Raw genomic sequence first — 17,311 nt, 5'->3', positions numbered from 1 at the left:
TTCCAGTTCCACCTCCTCAGAGGCATTCTTCATTTGATCACCTTCCCCCAGAAGCTCAATGTCTCCAGAGTGCTGGTCCTCTCCAGGCTGGACTACTGCAACAGCCTTTTTCTCAATCTCCCTCTTTTCTCCCTATGCCCCCTTCAGCAAATCCAGAATAGAGCTGCAAGACTTATCCTTTGCCTTAAGCCCAGAGACTGCATCTCTCCAGGCCTAAAATCCCTCCACTGTCTCCCGGTGGCTACAAGGATCAAATTCAAGACCCTCTCCATCATCCACAAGGCCTTCTGGGCCTGAGACCATTCTATCTCTAACTTTCCCTTTCTAAATACTCCCCTACTAGAGCCCTACATTCCTCTAACTCCAACTCTCTGACTGTCAAACTATTCTCCAAGCAGAGAGTGGGGGACAGGTCTCTCACATTGGTGGGTGTCTCTCTTTGCAGCAGCCTCACTGCCCCTATCAGACTTGAACCGGACCTCCTTAAATTCTGGAAACTGCTCAAAATTCTGCTCTTCTCTACCTCTTTGCCTTCCCTGCTAATCACCCTTCTGCCGCTGTGACCGGTGGCCTGATCCTCAAGAATCCCACAGGAACCAGGCCCATCCCCCCCAGTCCTACCAGCACCCTACCCCCCAATTCACTGCCCTACGGGCACCTGCTTGGTGGCACCACATCCACCCCTGAGAGTCGCCTGTACTAGCACATAGCCTGAGTTTCTCCTTGGCTCCCCTTAGCACTTCCCTCCCAGGTGCCCTTCCAGCAATTGTCCACTTCCCTGCTCCTCCTTCCATTCCCCTCCCCTGCACTTCTCCTCAATGCACCTGCAGGGCCGAATGCCACAAGGCCATGTGCGACCACGACTGTTTATTTACTGTTTTTTAGCCATTGTTATTATTTCCCCTGGTCCCTTCCAATTTAACCTTGTGGCGCTTTGAAACACAGTTCTGCTGTATAAAGTGCCTTACAAATGCTCAATAAAATAAAAATAAATAAATAAAATAAAGGAAAGCGGTTGCTTCAAAACATCTCCCAGCCTTAGCATGTGAGTTTAAATCTGTCACAGAAGAGAGCAAAGAGAGATCTCCTCCAGGTACCGATACGGAAGCCAGAGGCAGGCGTGATAAGCAGTGCGCTAGCAGCGGACTGGAAGAAGGCAGTGTCCCAAGATGGTAACCCGAGGGCTCTGGAGTGGTGGGTGTGGGAGAAGAAGCCAACCAGGACACTCTGACCCAGCCGGGTGAGCCAGGTTGCAGCAAGTACTCAAGGCCATGGCCGGAGAAGACCGCTGCAGGAGGAGAAGCAAACCAGCAGGCTTCATACAGGCCGCTCGGAAGTGTGGCAGGAACGGAAAGCTGAGCCAGGCTCAGAGCTGCTGTCAGGGAGAAACCTACCGAGCTCTGCAGAAGCAGCAGAGAGAACCCAAACAAGAGCGGCAGGAACATGAGGAAAAATATAATACCGGTGAGCCCAGTGCGGAGGGATGGAACACTGCGGCTGAAATATAGTGACTAAAAAGGGTGAACTAATAGATGAGAGTAGGGAGCAAAGGGCTCCCAGCCGAATTGGTTGTCATCTTAACAGTCACAGTACTTGAGGAGAATTGAAAGCAAGTAATATTGTGAAATCTGAGAAAGAACGGAACTTGGGGAAGACTCCTGCCCCTGTATCCTTATCATCGATGATCAGTGGGATACAAAGGAGAGTACACCAGGCAACTTTCAAGTCTGGAACTTGCACCCATACATCGAAGATCCAAAGACCTTGCAGGAGAGTGTACCAGGCGAACTGCGAATCTGGGATTCGCACCCATAAGGAACTGTAGAAACAAACCTGGCAGGGGAGTATACCCTGTGTTTTGCGAGTCTGGGACTCGCACCCAAGTTGTGCTGTTTTGGACAGAGAATCCCAAAAAAGACTCATGGCCTTAGGATCTGAATTATATTGAATGTGATAAAGAGCCTAGGGAAGGGAGTCATTATTACTGGAATCAACTGCGACGCAAAGAGGAGGGAGTTATCCTCTTGGGTAATGGTTATAAAGAAGTTGGTTATTCTTTTGAACTTTTGTTTTGCTGTAAAGAAACCTGGGGAAGGGAGTAATTCCTCGGAATTGGGAACATTATCTATCTGGAAATTTTTGTTGGAGTTATACCTCTTTGTTGGACTTGAACATTTGCACACTTTCAAACCTAAAGACAATACCCTTAACACCTTGGAGTTATTTTTTAGAATGAAAGAGCTAGGATAGGATTTCGGACAGAGGACATTTTGCTTTGGACATCCTGACATCTGACAGACCCTTAGTTATGGTTGAGGTAGGGAAATACCTCTTAGATCAAGGATAGTGAGGCAATTTTCAAGCCCTTTATTATTTAATAAAAGTTTAGGCCAAGCACCATGAGTCCTCTGTGTCCGAGTCGCATTCCTGGTTCTTCACAGTGTAAAGTACAATTAACAAACAGGAAAGCTTGGCAAGCAATCAAATACAGACACAGGACAGCACAAATATACTAAGGGGGTATTCTTCCACTTTAACTTCAAAAGGTGGAGGAATTAACAGAAATGGTAATTCCTCCAAACCCCAATGGTGCTGCGTGTGACTCATATTTGATAATAATGCCACTTCAAATTCTAGAGTATTTACCTACAGTTCTGAGGTAGTATTTCGACAGTAATAGTAATTTCTGCTTGAAATACCACAATACTCATGATGCAACCCTAGGTGGTTGGTATTGGGGAGTAGACAAGGGAATTACAGGTGAGTTTTCATAAAAAAGAAATATCATTGCATATGTCTTTGCTGTATACAACATGTCACAAGAGCCTGTTCAACATTGTCATTTAAATGTCCCTTAGTGGGGACATTTCTGGCAATCAGAAGATAAGAATGTGAGGAAATACACCACAAGCTCGTTCCCAAGACTGCCGTGTCCCCATGTTATATGCTCATCCACCATCTGGTGGCTCACGCCATAACACTTGACTACAGCTCGACGAACTGTATCATGTCCAATTTCAGAAAAAAAGGGTTCTGCATTCCTAATATATCACCACTGCTGAACAGCCAATCAATGCGGCTGTGCTGTTTGCACACACGTATTGAACTGAAAACATTTTGCAGGCATTGGCCCACTTTAACAAAAATGTATCTCTGATGATAGTTTGAGAAGTGTATTGTTTGTAGGGGCAGTCAGCGAATGTTCTTACATTTTGCAGGAGCACTCTGGTATATTTTGTTCTTTGGCTATATTGGCAAGTTTATCTACAGGTATATGGGGTCCGTTTATTAAGGTCTGTTCATATTGCCTCTGGCTTCTGGGTATGTTTCTGGCTGAAATTCGGCCCAGGGAATGGCAGATTCCTTCTGTTAAGTGTGACCAGATCAGGGACCGGGCCCTGTCAAGGGGGATGCCGACCACCTCTCAACCTGGGTTAGGAGGCCTACCAAGGTCTTTGCGAAAGCCCGTCCTACCCGAGATGTGGGGTGAGAGAGTTGAGGGACACAACTTATGTTCCCCCCACATGTGCATACTAACATTTGGGAAGTATCACTGACCTATCTTATGCTTGCCAGTGTTGCCTTTCTGCCTCTGCAGAACAACCAAGTACAGAGGTTCTTGAGGTGAAGGAAGGATTATTCAATTCACTGGTGAGAAATGCATCAACAAACAATGAGCCGACATTTTGCTCGCTGCAGACTGGCAACCAAGACACTCCGTTACAACGAGATGTGTATGTACTCTGGAATTGACATGGAAGCAGAGGCGTAGACAGGGTAGGACCTGAGCTGGCAAATCCCACCCAAAATCTGTAAATAGCCACTCAGCAACGCTGTATGGTCATTTACAGATGTTAATGTTACTGCTGGGGGCCCAATTACATTAGCTTCAGGCCCCCCTTATTATACACAAGTTTCTGTATTAAAGAGTGAAAGTAGGGTGTGAGAAGGAGGTGTGGAAAATAGTGTTTAGTTCTGTGAGTGGAGAGTATTGTGAGTGGAGTGTAAAGTAGAGGTAGGGTAGGGGTAGGCATGAGGCAGAGCACCACGGGAGCAACAGACAAGAGAGGGAGAGAAAATAGAGAGTGGGGGAAGTAGAAAGAGGAGAGAGAGCAGAAGAAAGGGAAAGGAAGAAAAACATCAGGGTGAGTATGAGAGGGCAAAAGGGGCAAGAACAGGTAAGACTGGGCCAGACGAAAAGCATCGTTTCCTGTGGCAGAAATTGTCTTATTTCTTATGGAATCCCAGGATCTACCTAGAAGACCCTGGTATAAGTAAGATAGACAAGGGTGCTGCTTTTATGCTCTACCCTCTATCTGGTGAGACTTTATATAGTAGGGGGTTTCCGATCTCTAGTCACCTACCTGGGAATTAGGGAAATCTGGGAAAGAGAAGAGGGCAACCATGGGGAAACCAGAGAGAGCGGGCGGCCCTTAGGCTACCCTGCCCCCCTGAAATGTTCAATAGAAACTCTTGGATCATTGAGTTGGTTGTTCTTGAGGCGACTTATGACAGAAGGATGTGCAAAGTATTATCAGTGCTCTACAAAGGCAAAAATCTATTTGTGGCATCTCTCGCCTTTTTTCTTCCACTACCACTAGATTTTAATTTGTTCCTGGAAACGTATGCACCTAAACGAACAACCGATTAACAATAAAAGTCTCCAATAAGTCCAATGTGCTTCCTCAACTGTAAAACGTCAACCTAAATTCCATGACCTCCCGACCCCCCATCGTACATTAGACCTAATGCTCATCACTGAAACATGGTTCAGTGTTTGTTGTCCTCCGATTATTAAACTATTTTCGCCCAATGTACATTAACATTTTCAGGGTTTGGCTAGTAATGGGGATTGTCATATATGAAGATGACAATCCAATCCCCGGCTCCATATCTGAATTGTTTACTTGCACATTTCTCCTTTTAACCTATCCTTGTTTCAACTATTTTATTTTGAGTTATCATCCACTGCGGTAAAACACCCACTTTCCGGATATGTTCTGTGACTCCATCTTTGAAATCGTTCCATCAAACGCTCAAGTGGTCTCTGGTTTGAGAACCAAAATATTGACAGTCTTATCAGAGAGCGTATCCTCATGCGATAAATGGAGGCAACCATGTATCAAAGAATATTAATGTAGGAAACATAATTGAGAGTCAATACGTCAAATATACTGTGATCCAAAACATGTTTTGACACAGTCTTGAAATTGGTGCTCAACGCTTGCTCTTCTGATATTTAGAGGACTTCAGATCTGTTGACTTGAGGATAAACTTTCTTCTATGCAATGCAGCAATTGCATTCGATAATATTGTCACCTGTTATTTCAGTAGCAATAGTTCTGGTTCTCTATTGAACATTTTTGGTCATTCCTTATTAAAAATTATCTCAAGTAGCTTGTGCTATTCAGCCTTCTCTGAACTACACCTGCTCTTTAAATCCGAGCCAAATGTCATTTAAAAATGAGTTAATAATGCCGCCCACTGAAATTCATCCCTGGTACCCTCTTGCTCCTGTAATTGATGGCAATTTTCCAGCGAGTAATTTCCTTTTAAATTGTAACAATGAGCTATCTGCCAATATTTTACATAGGTGCAAACAACATTCTGAAGCCCCCAAAGGGTGGGTCAAAGTCAGTTAATGCACCAGTTACAGGTGGCCTGAGGGTGGAATGGAATGTGCCATTCACAGGGTCATGATTGTGTTTTATATCCGTTATCTGGCCTTTGAAACCGTCAACAATGCATCTTCACCATCCTGTTATATATATGGTACACAGCATAATACAGGTATTTCTTATTAAAAGGAAGCGACAGTCCCAGTGGCTCACTTTCATTTGGATATTCAACCCTTTGCCTGTGAAGTACCACAGGGGTCAAGCTTGGCCACACTCCCACTCAATGACAAGACAGTGGTTTACTGTGTAAAACATATGTCTGCAAAGGATACCTAGTAAATTCTCAGGTACGCTTGGAAATGTTGATTTTGGTTATATAATATTCTCAATAAGTGAACTTTACTGGATCTAGAGACCCTTAGCTTTCTTTGACATTTGCGCGCATCTCTGTGTGCTGACTCCAGAGCAGTCTCGCATGGGATTGTGCCATTATAAAACACGTCCATGAATCAGGCCCTAAGTGGATGCTACTCTACCCCTGCTATACTGGTCAATACATACGAACATGGGTTTGGGAAGATTTTCTTTTTTGCTGCATTCCATCCATAGCCATCTATGAAACCCCCCACATTTTTTGTTTTTCTTCTGAACCTGTCCTGACTTTTGAAGGAAAGAAAACCCTTCTTGCTTCATGTACCTTGCTTAACTCATCTATTTTATGGCCCAATGAATCCCTATTTCTATCAGTGCAGTGGGACATTTTTCCCATAATGGAATCCTTGTTTCGTTTACACTGCACACATCGCTGCAACGTGAAGAACTGTAGAGGTACTTTGTATTTCTTTATGTTTTGTTTTAAGTAACTTTTATGTCAATTGAATGATTGATCCAGGATGGGCTTGTGGCAGCAGTCATTTTCCTACCGTGTTTTTTACTTTTCTCACATGCTTTTTTACATTTGACCACTTAATGCCTTTTAGAGTACCATATACTCTAAAATAGCTGTGACATGTGATTTTGGCTCATCTTTTGGCCTTTATCCTACCCTCTGACGACTGGATATTTCATATAAGGTAAGCCCTTTCCCTGCAAAGCATTGGATGAACCAAGCAAAGCTGTGGTTTGTGTTTGTGGCCGGATGTGGGGGTGTGAATGTCTGGTCCAACTCCACATCCAGGTCAGAGTGTGTCTGTTGCTGGGCACATGTGGTGGACAGAGGCTGTCCATGACTGGACAGCCCCTGCCAGTTTTATGGTGCAGATCTTTAGTATTGGTGGGATTGTGGGCGGCTCCAGCTCTTATTTAGGATACAAGGAGGACTCCTGCAGCCATTTTTGAGATTGTCATTGGAGCCAATACCCCTTCGAAGAGGAGCATTCCAGTGAAGACTCATGAAAAGCGGTTGCAGCCAACCAGCATTGCCTCCAGCAACCGTCCTGGTGAAGACATGCTGCTTTGTGTGATCTCCTAAAGGCCTTCATGGATGTTTCATCCCCTGTACCGGTGGAAACAGCCCTTCTGAACCCCTGCTCAAGAATCCTGCCCTTGCAAGCCTTCGAAAGAGTCCCGGGACCACACTCTGGACTGACAAGCTCACAACTGGGCTACTACGCTGCATCGGTTATGCTTCAGAGTTGCGACTTGGGACTCTGTAGATCCTGGGATTCTGAGACAAAATGTCTTCACCTGCAGTTACAGCTCTCCAACATGAGGAGCGGCCCTGCAGGACCAGCTTCTTTTTCAACACTGTGAGGGTCGTCTTCCACCACCTGTTCATGGTGTTTGTCGCTATCTCCCAGCGGCATTGTGTCCTGGATTCCCCAAGATCGACAGCATCATAGTGGTCACCTCTTCATCATTCCAGGGTCGTCCCACTGTCCATTCTCATGGACTGTCTCGCCAGAGTGCCAACGACCACCTTGGTGGACCTAAACCCCAATGCTGAAAGTGGCCTCTGCCCCAGCGACACCTCGACCCCTTCTCACAGAACTAATATGTAAAGTAAGTGGACCCAGAGGATTCAGAAGCTTCGGGAGTGGTTTCAGCAGGATCAGACTCCACCTGTTTCTACCCACTTTCCTTCCATACAGTTTAATGGGTGCAAAATCTTAACTCTACTGCTCCCTTGCCTGGGGAGTTCTGGCCAAGGATCCCTACTTGTACTTACCGTGAGGTTGTGGAGTCGGAGAAGAAGCCTAAAGAACTTTACTTGCTTTGTTCTTCACTACCTGGATTCCGTACCGCTCTGTGTTGGCTTTGCCAATGCATTTTCTGCCTTTTTAAGAGTCCTAACTCCCTCGAAAGGGTAAACATAGGGACATGTGAATAGTAGGGCACAAGGCCCCACATCCTTAAGCAGTAAATTACTTTTTAGGTATTGGGCTTCATTTGTGTAAGGCAGGGTAATTCTGTTGTTATGCTCTTTACAATACTTAGCTGTTTTCTAACTGGTGTGTTACTTACCTTTGTTTACTTCAATTGCTTTGCTACATTTACATGTTCCCACTATCTTATCTAACGGTGTGGAAAGTAAAGTGCTGGTGCCCTTTAGCCAGGGTACCCCAAGGTGGATGTACATATATTAATAGTGTATGTTAGGTAGTTTTGCTGACCAGTGATTTTCTTTTATCAGAGTTTGTTTCAGCCCTGATGTATGCTAATGTTCTTTTATCCATTCTGCCTAAATTGATTTATTAAGAGTGGTCCGAATGTGCATAACTGAGCCCTTCACCGCCCTAAGACTCACCCAAGACATCCTGCTCAGTCACTATCTTGATAGAGTTTGGCCAGATATTAGGGTTATTTCCTGTTCTGCAGAATCTGCCCACAGGGATTATTCTGAAATTCCATTTTACCAGGCAAAACAACAAAATAAAAAAAAGAATGAAGAACAGTTCAAGATGCCGGCAGGTGAAGATCTGTGAGCAAACGATATCGACCGGGCTCCTCTGGGAACCTGCCTGCAGAAAGTCAGTCGCACTTTGATACTTCCTTCCAAAGCCTTATTCATGCCGCCTTTTTCTCTTTCAGCCGCCATTGGTTTTGCTTCCTCCCATTTATCTTCACCAAACCCAAAAGCCACCACTATTACCTTGCTTTTGGCATGGCCCGCCTAATCCTGCTGTCCCTTATGGACGGCTTCTATCTCCCAGTACCCCTGGACGCACACATCAGTGCCGAGCATGAATGTCAGTGAAGCTTCCTAGTTTCTCTCACATAAACTGACAGTGTTTTTACGCCGACCTATTCAGATGAGAGTGCATTCCTGCCATCATTTTCAGGGAAATCTTCCTCTTGATACATAGCTTGGCCACAAAGGCCAACCATGTGTTCATGTTCATTTTGCAAAAAGTTGGGTTAAGTACCCTACTGGTATCCAGCAGACATTAAACTTCCATCTCTTTTGGGAACAGTCTAAAGCATTCTCTCTCCTGGACCCTGTGTCCTTTCTCCTGCCCAGAGACAGCCGACTACTGTAGTGTACTTTGCTAGATTGGTTAATCACTCACAACCGGTCTTCTTTCTTTTCTCTCTCTCTGCAGAATTCTTTTTACAACCTGATGAAGGGGGACAATAAATCAGAGAAATTCTTCAAGGTTCTCAACGACCGCATGAAGAATGCCCAGCATGAGATTAAATCGATGGTCTCTGTGAACTTGAGTGACCTGAGCAACCAGGAGGAGAGAGAGGTGGCCCCTGAACATATGGGGAAAGGTAAGCAAGATGTCCCCAGAGACCATGACTATTTGTATTTGTATTTGTATTATTTGTAAAGCGCAGCCAGGCCCATGGGCAACCGGGCGCATCATTTTACATACAGGTTACAGATGTTACGTTACAGTTACATACAAATGATCAGTACAAAAATACAGTTGATCAAGGCAGGAGACTCAAGCTTTTCCTCTTTACAAAGAGATAATGGAAAAACAAACAAGTCAGTAATGGCGAAGCAAATAAATAAGTGGGAAAAGTACAAAAAATAAAGTAAGGCAGAAGAGAAACGTAATGATCTAAGGAGGTTAGACTGCCAGGGTATTCATGTCCTAAAGCCAGTGTTTAGTGTTGCGCTTGCATACATGGAAGGAGGGTTCTGATCTGAGAGAAGCAGGCAGTGTGTTCCATAACTTTGAAGCCAATACGGGGAAGCTAGCACCTCCCGAGTTCTGGAGTTTGAATCTCGGTATGGTCATTGTCTGTACTTGGGCCGCTCTGAGTGGTCTTGAGGACGTATGTGAGGTGAGTTGGTTAGTAAGGTAGGCTAGAGCGAGGTTGGCCCTAGCTTTGTGTGTTAGAGCAAGAGTTTTGAGCAATATTCTGTGTTCTACCGGAAGCCAGCACAGGTTACGTCTAGTCTCAGAAATATGCGACTTCTTCGTGGATGTTGAGGGCTGCCCTGATGGCATTATTCTGAATAACTTTTAATTTGTTAATATTTTTGTGGGTAGTACCTAAGTAGAGGGCGTTACAGTAATACATTTTAGAAAGAACTAAAGTTCTGGCAAGTGTGATACAATTAGGTGTGGTAATGAACGGCCTGCAGGTAGTGATTAGTTTACATGTGTATGCGGATGATGCTGCTACCGCGTTAGTTTGTTTGGAGAAGGATAAGGTGGCGTCAAGGTAAATGCTAAGAGTTGTATTTTGTTGGAGACGGTGATGGAGTTACCATCTATAGTAATAGATCTGAAGGCAGTGTTTAGTTTCTTCAGTTTAACGTGTGTACCGAGGATTAGCAACTCAGTTTTTTCGTCGTTTAGACAAAGACCGTGTTGCGCCATCCATGCTTGTATCACTGAGTAGATTTCGTTTAGGGTTTTGCTGTCAGTTGCATAGTCTCCAGAGATGGGAATGAGTATCTGGGTGTCGTCAGCATAGTTAGTATACTTAACACCCAGATAGTCAAGGATGTCAAACAAGGGCTTTGTAAAGACATTGTAAAGCGTAGGGGACACACAAGAGCCTTGCGGAACCCCACAGGGTACCGGGGAGGGTTCAGCAGAGTCGGTAGGAGAGAAGACCCTCATAGTTCTGTTAGCCAGGAAGGAGCTGATCCAGGGAGTGGCAGAGTCGGAGAAATGGGCTGCAGTTTTCAAATGGTGGCAGAGCGTTTGGAGATTGACCAAGTCAAAAGCTGCTGACAGATTAAGCAGTAGGAGGAGTGCTAGTTTACCATTGTCTTTTAGTATTTGAATTTGTGTGGTGAGATCAATCAAGGCAGTTTCTGTGCCGTGTCTTGGATGGAAACTAGATTGCCTCAGTCCCAATAGGTTGTTGGATTCTAAGTAAGCCTGTATTTGCAGGTAAGATGCTCTAGCCAGCATGTTTAGTAAAAAGGGTACCGTTGTAATAGGCCTATAGTTAGACGGATTGGCAGGTTCAAGAGTCGGTTTTTTGATTAGAGGAATGACCCAAGCGTCTTTTAAGTTATCAGGCACTACTCCAGTTTTGAAGGAGGCTTTGATAAGGTTAGTGATAAACGGCACAAGGTCATGTGCAGCTGCCTTGATGATCGGAGCAGGGCAGGCGTCACGTTGGCAATTAGTTTCCTAATAATATTCTCCACTTCCCAGATTGACAAGTAGGAGAAACTAAATGGCTTGCAAGTGGGCTCAAAGGTAGGAGTCTTACTAGGATATTGTTTGTAATCAGGGTCAGAGAGTAGCATACATTGTTTCACGTTGATTTTAGATTGTAGCAGGGCTATTTTCTCCAGGAGAGCCTTCTGGATCTTAGTGCACCATAATGCATCTGTGATGCATTTGTCAACAGGAGCGATAGGCGAGTCCAGTTCTTTTAAGATCTTAAAGAGTTCTTTTGTGTTTGATTCCGCTTGTAAGATCCTTTTGTTGTAGGTGTCTTTTTTAGCAAGTATAATGGCCTTTTTGTAATTGGATGATGCTAGTGTCAGCTCATTCTTATTAGTTACTGAAGGGCACTTTTTCCAGTGTGCTTCTGCAGTTCTCTTAGTTTTGTGCAATTGCCTTAGGTGCGGCGTGAACCACGAATTCAAGTGGCGTTGAGGTTTAGATTTCCGCAATTTTAGGGGGGCGATGGTATCCAGTGCTTTAAGTATTGCCTGATTGTAAATATCCACTAGGAGTGTGGGGTCCGAGGTGGAAGTATTGTTGAGGAGGGGGAGTATTAGAGGAAGGAGTTTATCCGGCGTAATGTCTTTCTTGTTCCTGGTGTAGGTGGGTGGTGCAATGATTGGTGCAGGACATAGTGTGGTGGCTTTGATGGCAAAGGTTATTTTGTGGTGATCGGACCAAATACATGGTTCGTTAGATAGCAGATTGATAGTGCAGTTAAAGTTAGTGAGCCAGTCCAATGTTCTTCCTTTAATATGTGTGGGCTCGTGAATGATATGGGTGTGACCAAGGTCTGATAGGGTGTTGGCTAGGTCAATGGCATTAGTATTCAATGGGTCATTAAGTCCAAGGTTACAATCACCAAGTAAGATATTTTGTGAATTAGGTTTGGTATTAGTAGATATAAGGGACACAATGTCCTCAGTGAATGTGGAGATGGGTCCTGGTGGTCGGTAGATGAGGTACACTGTTGCTGTATGGGTCGGTGATAATGGGAGTTTGATGGACAGGGATTCAGCAGAAGGGATTTTTAAGTCCTGAATGACTCTAAAGTTGATGGTGTTTTTGAAGATGAAGGCGAGTCCGCCTCCCTTCACCTGGTTGGTGTTTCTATCACATCTAATGATAGCATAGTCATTAGGTATGGCTAGGGCCAAGGAGGGGCCGGATGCTGCGTTTAGCCAGGTTTCCGTAACCGCAAGTAGGTCAAGCTTTTCAGAAGTTATAAAATCTGCAATGTCCAAAGCATGGGCCGGGAGGGTCCTAGCATTCAATAAGGCTGCTTTAATGGCAGTGTCTGTTGCAAAGGCTTTCTGCGTTGGTGGGGAAGTGACAGGCAGAGTGTTAGAGGCTAAGCTAATATCTGGTTCATTAGCCTGGTTGGCTGGATTGTTTTGCTGACGCACATGTTTATTTCTCTTGTGGAGGTGGGGCTGAGGAGTTTTATTCCACAGTCGGGCTCCTAATCTGATATTTCTACATGTAATGCTCGGGTGGTGAGAGCGTGGTGTGGTTTGATCATAATTGCTTGTGATGTTGTTGGGAGATGATGATGAGCTATTATATAGCTTAGAATATAAGCACCGTTTTAATGGGGTGGCTCTGGAGTTCAGTCTAAAGTTTCTGGTGGTAATAGAACAGGTAATAGAACAGGGTTGATTTGGTGTTGGTCTGGTAGCAAGTGGCGTGCAGGATCATCCAAATAAGGGTTAGCACAGACCATAGTGTTAATCCACAATGTGTGGGTGATGGTTACGTCGGGAGTGAAGGTGGACGTGTAGAGGCCAGCATGTAGGTGAGATAGGAATGTCCAACGTCTGGTGTAGATGTACAGTAAGTGAAGAATAGTAGTTAGGCACCAATACATAATGGAGGTAAGAGAGGTACTTGTAAGCAGGAATTGTGTGATAATACTCTGGATGTACAGATCAGATGGTGCGCTAACTAATATGACACAGTCAGCCTATAATGAGAGACATTTTACATACCAGACATTTTACGTTTTACAATCCCTTCTGTACTAGGGGATCGAATGGCAGATATGCTTATATTGGTCGATATAACAGACAATATAGAGTATAGCTTACTTAAGTTACAAAGCACTGCGAAGCAGCAGAGATCAGGGTGCAATTCTATGAGCACGCAAAGTCAAATGTGATACAAAGCGCTGCAAGGCAGCAGTAATGAAGATACACTTCTAAAAGCACACAATAACAGGTGAGGTCCAAAGCTCTGCTAGGCAACAGAAATCAGGGTGCAAAAGTCATAGGCAGGCAGCATGAACATGGAATCAAAGCAGTGCCAGAACATACAGCACAATTTATACTTGTGGACAGGCAACTTAATAGGTATAAATAGTAACGTGGCATGTGGCCAGAAGCGGAGAGCTCTAAGGGCAGTATCTACTGGAACGCACTAATGTACTTTGATAAGTGCAAATGCTAAAGCATTAAAAGCCAGGGGGGCTCAAATGCCAATGTATTCAATGTGAGGCACGATGCCTAATAGACATGCTAAATACAAATGCTAAAACAGTACATGCCGTAGGCGCTCATTTGCCTTAGTGCGCAATGGAGGTGCAGAGGGCATGGCAATACGTTATCAGGGTGTGTGGGTGGTTAGATGTGCGGCAGCGGATTGAGGGAGGAAAACCACGGGCTGCGTGGGTCATTGCAAGGCGTATGGAACACAGTAATGATGTTACAGACAATTACAAACTTGTGGTGTAGTTACGACAGGGGCCCAAGGTGTGGAGCTCAGCATGTCTTGTAGATAAAGTCACGTAAGTTATTAGAGGCAGGTGTTCTTACCCGGCATGGAAGAGGATTCCAGATAATGGGTCCAGGTGGGCGCGGGAACCACGGCCAGAGTTCCTGGCCCTGGTCTCTGTCGGCTCTGGACAGGATCAGGACAGGAGCTTGTTCCTTGTTGGGTTCCTTAGTGGGTGGGCCGGCACTCGCCTGCCGGCGAGGGATTGGTCCTCTTAAGGGGTGAGAAGCCAATCAGGGTGACCTGGAGGGCCTGGTAATGGTTGCAACTAGGCTGCATCAGTGGACTGGGGCGGCGGCCATCTTAGATTGGAGAAGCCTCATGGTAGACAATGGAGGCACTGCGATTTTCAGCACCGCGATTTTCGGCACCAAAATGATTTTCAAATGTAGATGGTGCAGAAAGCAGCAATTATAAACGAACGGAAGCACATGAGCACAATTTACATGTGCTTTGGGATCAGATTAGGCGTCGGAGAAAACTGCTCTCAGCAGTGGGTGCGAGGGCAGCCAGGGGGCCTACCTTCCGGACGGCTGAAGCTCCAGCTCAGCCTTGGATCGAGTCACTGCTCCTGCAGTGATCAGAGGCACCTGCTCCTCTGAGAAAGGGCACACTAAGAAAGCACTATAGCACGTGTTAAAGGGATGCGGCCCTCGAGCCTGTGGGGGAAGGTGCCTATGGGGATAGAGGTGGTCATGAGTCTATGGGGAAAGGTAAAAAAGATGCCCCCCCAGAGCCAAGACTACAGTACATGCAAGGGAGGTGGCCCCAGAGCCTATGGGTAAAGGTAACCAAAGTCAGGGACCGCAACAGCCCATGAATACAGTACATGTGTGAGAGGGGTGGCCCCCGAGCATATGGGAAAAGGTAAGCAATATGCCCCCCCCTCGACCCCCTAAGTCCATGACTACAGTTCATGAGAGAGATGGGAGAAAGGTAAGGAAGGTTCCCCCAAAACCTATGATTAGAGTACACGCGAGAGAGGTGCCTCCTAAACCAATGGGGAAAGGTAAGCAAGGTTCCCCCAGAGTCTATGATTAAAGTACATGTAAGAAAGGAGGCTTCTGAACCTATGGTTCAAAGGGGATGATATCCCCATATCCCATGTCTACAGTACATGAGAGAGATGGCCCCAGAGCTTTTGGGAAAAGTTAAACAAGGTGCCCCCAGAGTCTAGGACTACAGCACATGTGAGAGAGATGACCCCAGAGCCTGTGGTTAAAAGTAAGTGATATGTCCGAAAGACTGTGCCTGAAATGGAGAGAGTGACACACACTGGCCCAGAGCCTGTGTATTACTTTAAAACAGACAGCAGAACCGGATGCTGCAACTGACGGGATGGACCCCAGCAGAGCCAGCTTCTGTAGGACTAAGGCAACGCTGGTCTGCTCTGCTATCCTTTGCAATGTCCTTATCCTCTATTTAGATCTGTATAAAAATGCTATGTACCTATTACTGTTACTTATAACTGCCTTCTAAACATGCGCCCTGACGCCTCTGGGCAGGGTGCGCACTATAAATAAACAAATACAAATACAAATGCAGGAGTGTCCATTAGCAATGCATAGTTTCCATCCCCCCCTCTAAACTCTTACCATCCTGCTGTTTCTCCCCTGTTGTTTATCACCCACTTTTCTCGTTCTTCTCTGTATACTCTTCCGCTTCTTCCTCACTGCTTTTTGCATTCTTCCAACCTGTACGTTCTCTTTTCTCCGGCTCCACCCTCTTACTCCATCACTTCAGAGCGTGCTCTTCCTTCTTCTATGGTTTGGATTTGGGAACTGGCTCACATCCGTTTGTGGTAATCAAGGACCGGAACAGGCGTAGCATATCACAGTCTGTGTTATAGTCCGGGACACACCAAAATACAAACTGTCCTTGTGTCCAAAAAGTATCTGACCCTCACACTAAAAATGAACAATCAAAGGTGCAAGGTAAGTATCTCTGTTTTTGATTTATCAACGAGTGTGTAAAAATCAAATATGAAAATTCAACAAACAACCCTTGAATCCAAAAGGTGGTTCCCTTCCCTGGATTGACTCAGATAGAATCGTGATGTGTCCTTTTCAAACAACACTTCCTTAAGAGTAGCAGAACTGTCTCTTTCATACAACACTTTCTTAAAGATGGCAAAAAGTGTCTTTTGAAGAATAGCAAAAGTGTCTCTTTTACACAACAACTTTTCAAGGATGGCAAGAATGGAAAAAGTGTTTTTTCAAACAATGATTCCTCAAGATTAGTAGAAATGTTTCTGTCACACAACACTTTCTTGAGGATAGCGAAAGTGTCTTTTCAAGCAGTGATTTTTGATTAATCCTGTGGAGTCATCACTAATCCCCAGCCTAAAGTCTCCTCTCATGTGGCCATGGGAAGGCAGCCGCTACCTGATCCTGGCCTTGGGGGTGGTACTCTGAAGGTGGATCACATGGGAGGAGATGGCTGTCGGGGTGAGGTGATGGCTCCGACAGGAGAGCCGCAGTATTCTTCCCTTGACTGTGAAGAAGAAACACAAATCCCAGAGTTTCTAACGGCCTGCTGTTATTATTCAGAACTCTTTCATTGTAAGGACTTAAAACGTACTTCTGTTAAACATCTTAAACAGAACTTTATTCATTCTTCATACGTGCACAACCTCTCTAAAACTCATTTGACATCTGATGTTCATGATGATTGTTATGCAGACAAAAGTGCTCAACAAAGAACTTAAATCAATATAAAAAATACTTTGGACTTCAATCCCCAGAAAGCTTTAAGTACTGGGATGAAGAAGAGGAGTAACGAGTCAATGAGGATCAACAGTAAAACCAAGAGTAACGTGCGGTCCGGTTGTTATTTATTCAATAAACTACGTGTGACATTTACATCCAAGAATCAGCTCCAGGACAAAGAGAGTGAAAGTGAAGTTGGATCGGGCTGCAGATTATACAGAGCAGGAAGCAGAGCCGCAGAGAGAGGTAGAAACACAGCAGCGACCCAAGCTGAAGAAGAATGGCGCTCCCGGACTGCCACTTGTCACTGCAACATACCAGAGTGGGGGGCGATCCAACGGAGAATAGCGGGCTCCAGGGAAGGACTGCAAAGGCTCAGTCAGCCACAGTAAGGTCTTCCAAGGCACTGCCAAACTTCAAAGCATCAACCTTACCGGCGAGGAACTACGAGGCTTGCACAGGAGCTGAGAGAGGTTTTGACAGGCTACCAAAGCCATTCCTGAAGGCAAACTTTGCTGCTGCAACGTGTTGCAAGTTGGAGACACCAGGAAATACCGCCGAGTTGGCCCTGTGATACCCCGGGGCGTTCTGACAGGCACATGGACAATTAAGTGAAGGTTTTGGATAC

General features: G+C 45.2%; 1 protein-coding gene across 1 annotated transcript in view; it reads left to right on the top strand.

Annotated features, from left to right (window-relative positions):
* ITPR3 (inositol 1,4,5-trisphosphate receptor type 3) overlaps positions 1-17,311 on the top strand; it is a 510,867-nt gene that overhangs the window by 391,135 nt on the left and 102,421 nt on the right. The window contains exon 40 of the mRNA XM_069633522.1: positions 9,161-9,332. Within this exon, the coding sequence (XP_069489623.1) occupies positions 9,161-9,332 (172 nt within the window). The remainder of the gene's footprint in view (positions 1-9,160; positions 9,333-17,311) is intronic.

This window comes from Ambystoma mexicanum, chromosome 13, assembly GCF_040938575.1.
Source record: "Ambystoma mexicanum isolate Mex_15411 chromosome 13, UKY_AmexF1_1, whole genome shotgun sequence".
Lineage (NCBI taxonomy): Eukaryota > Metazoa > Chordata > Amphibia > Caudata > Ambystomatidae > Ambystoma > Ambystoma mexicanum.
This window is presented reverse-complemented; position numbering and strand designations above follow the sequence as displayed.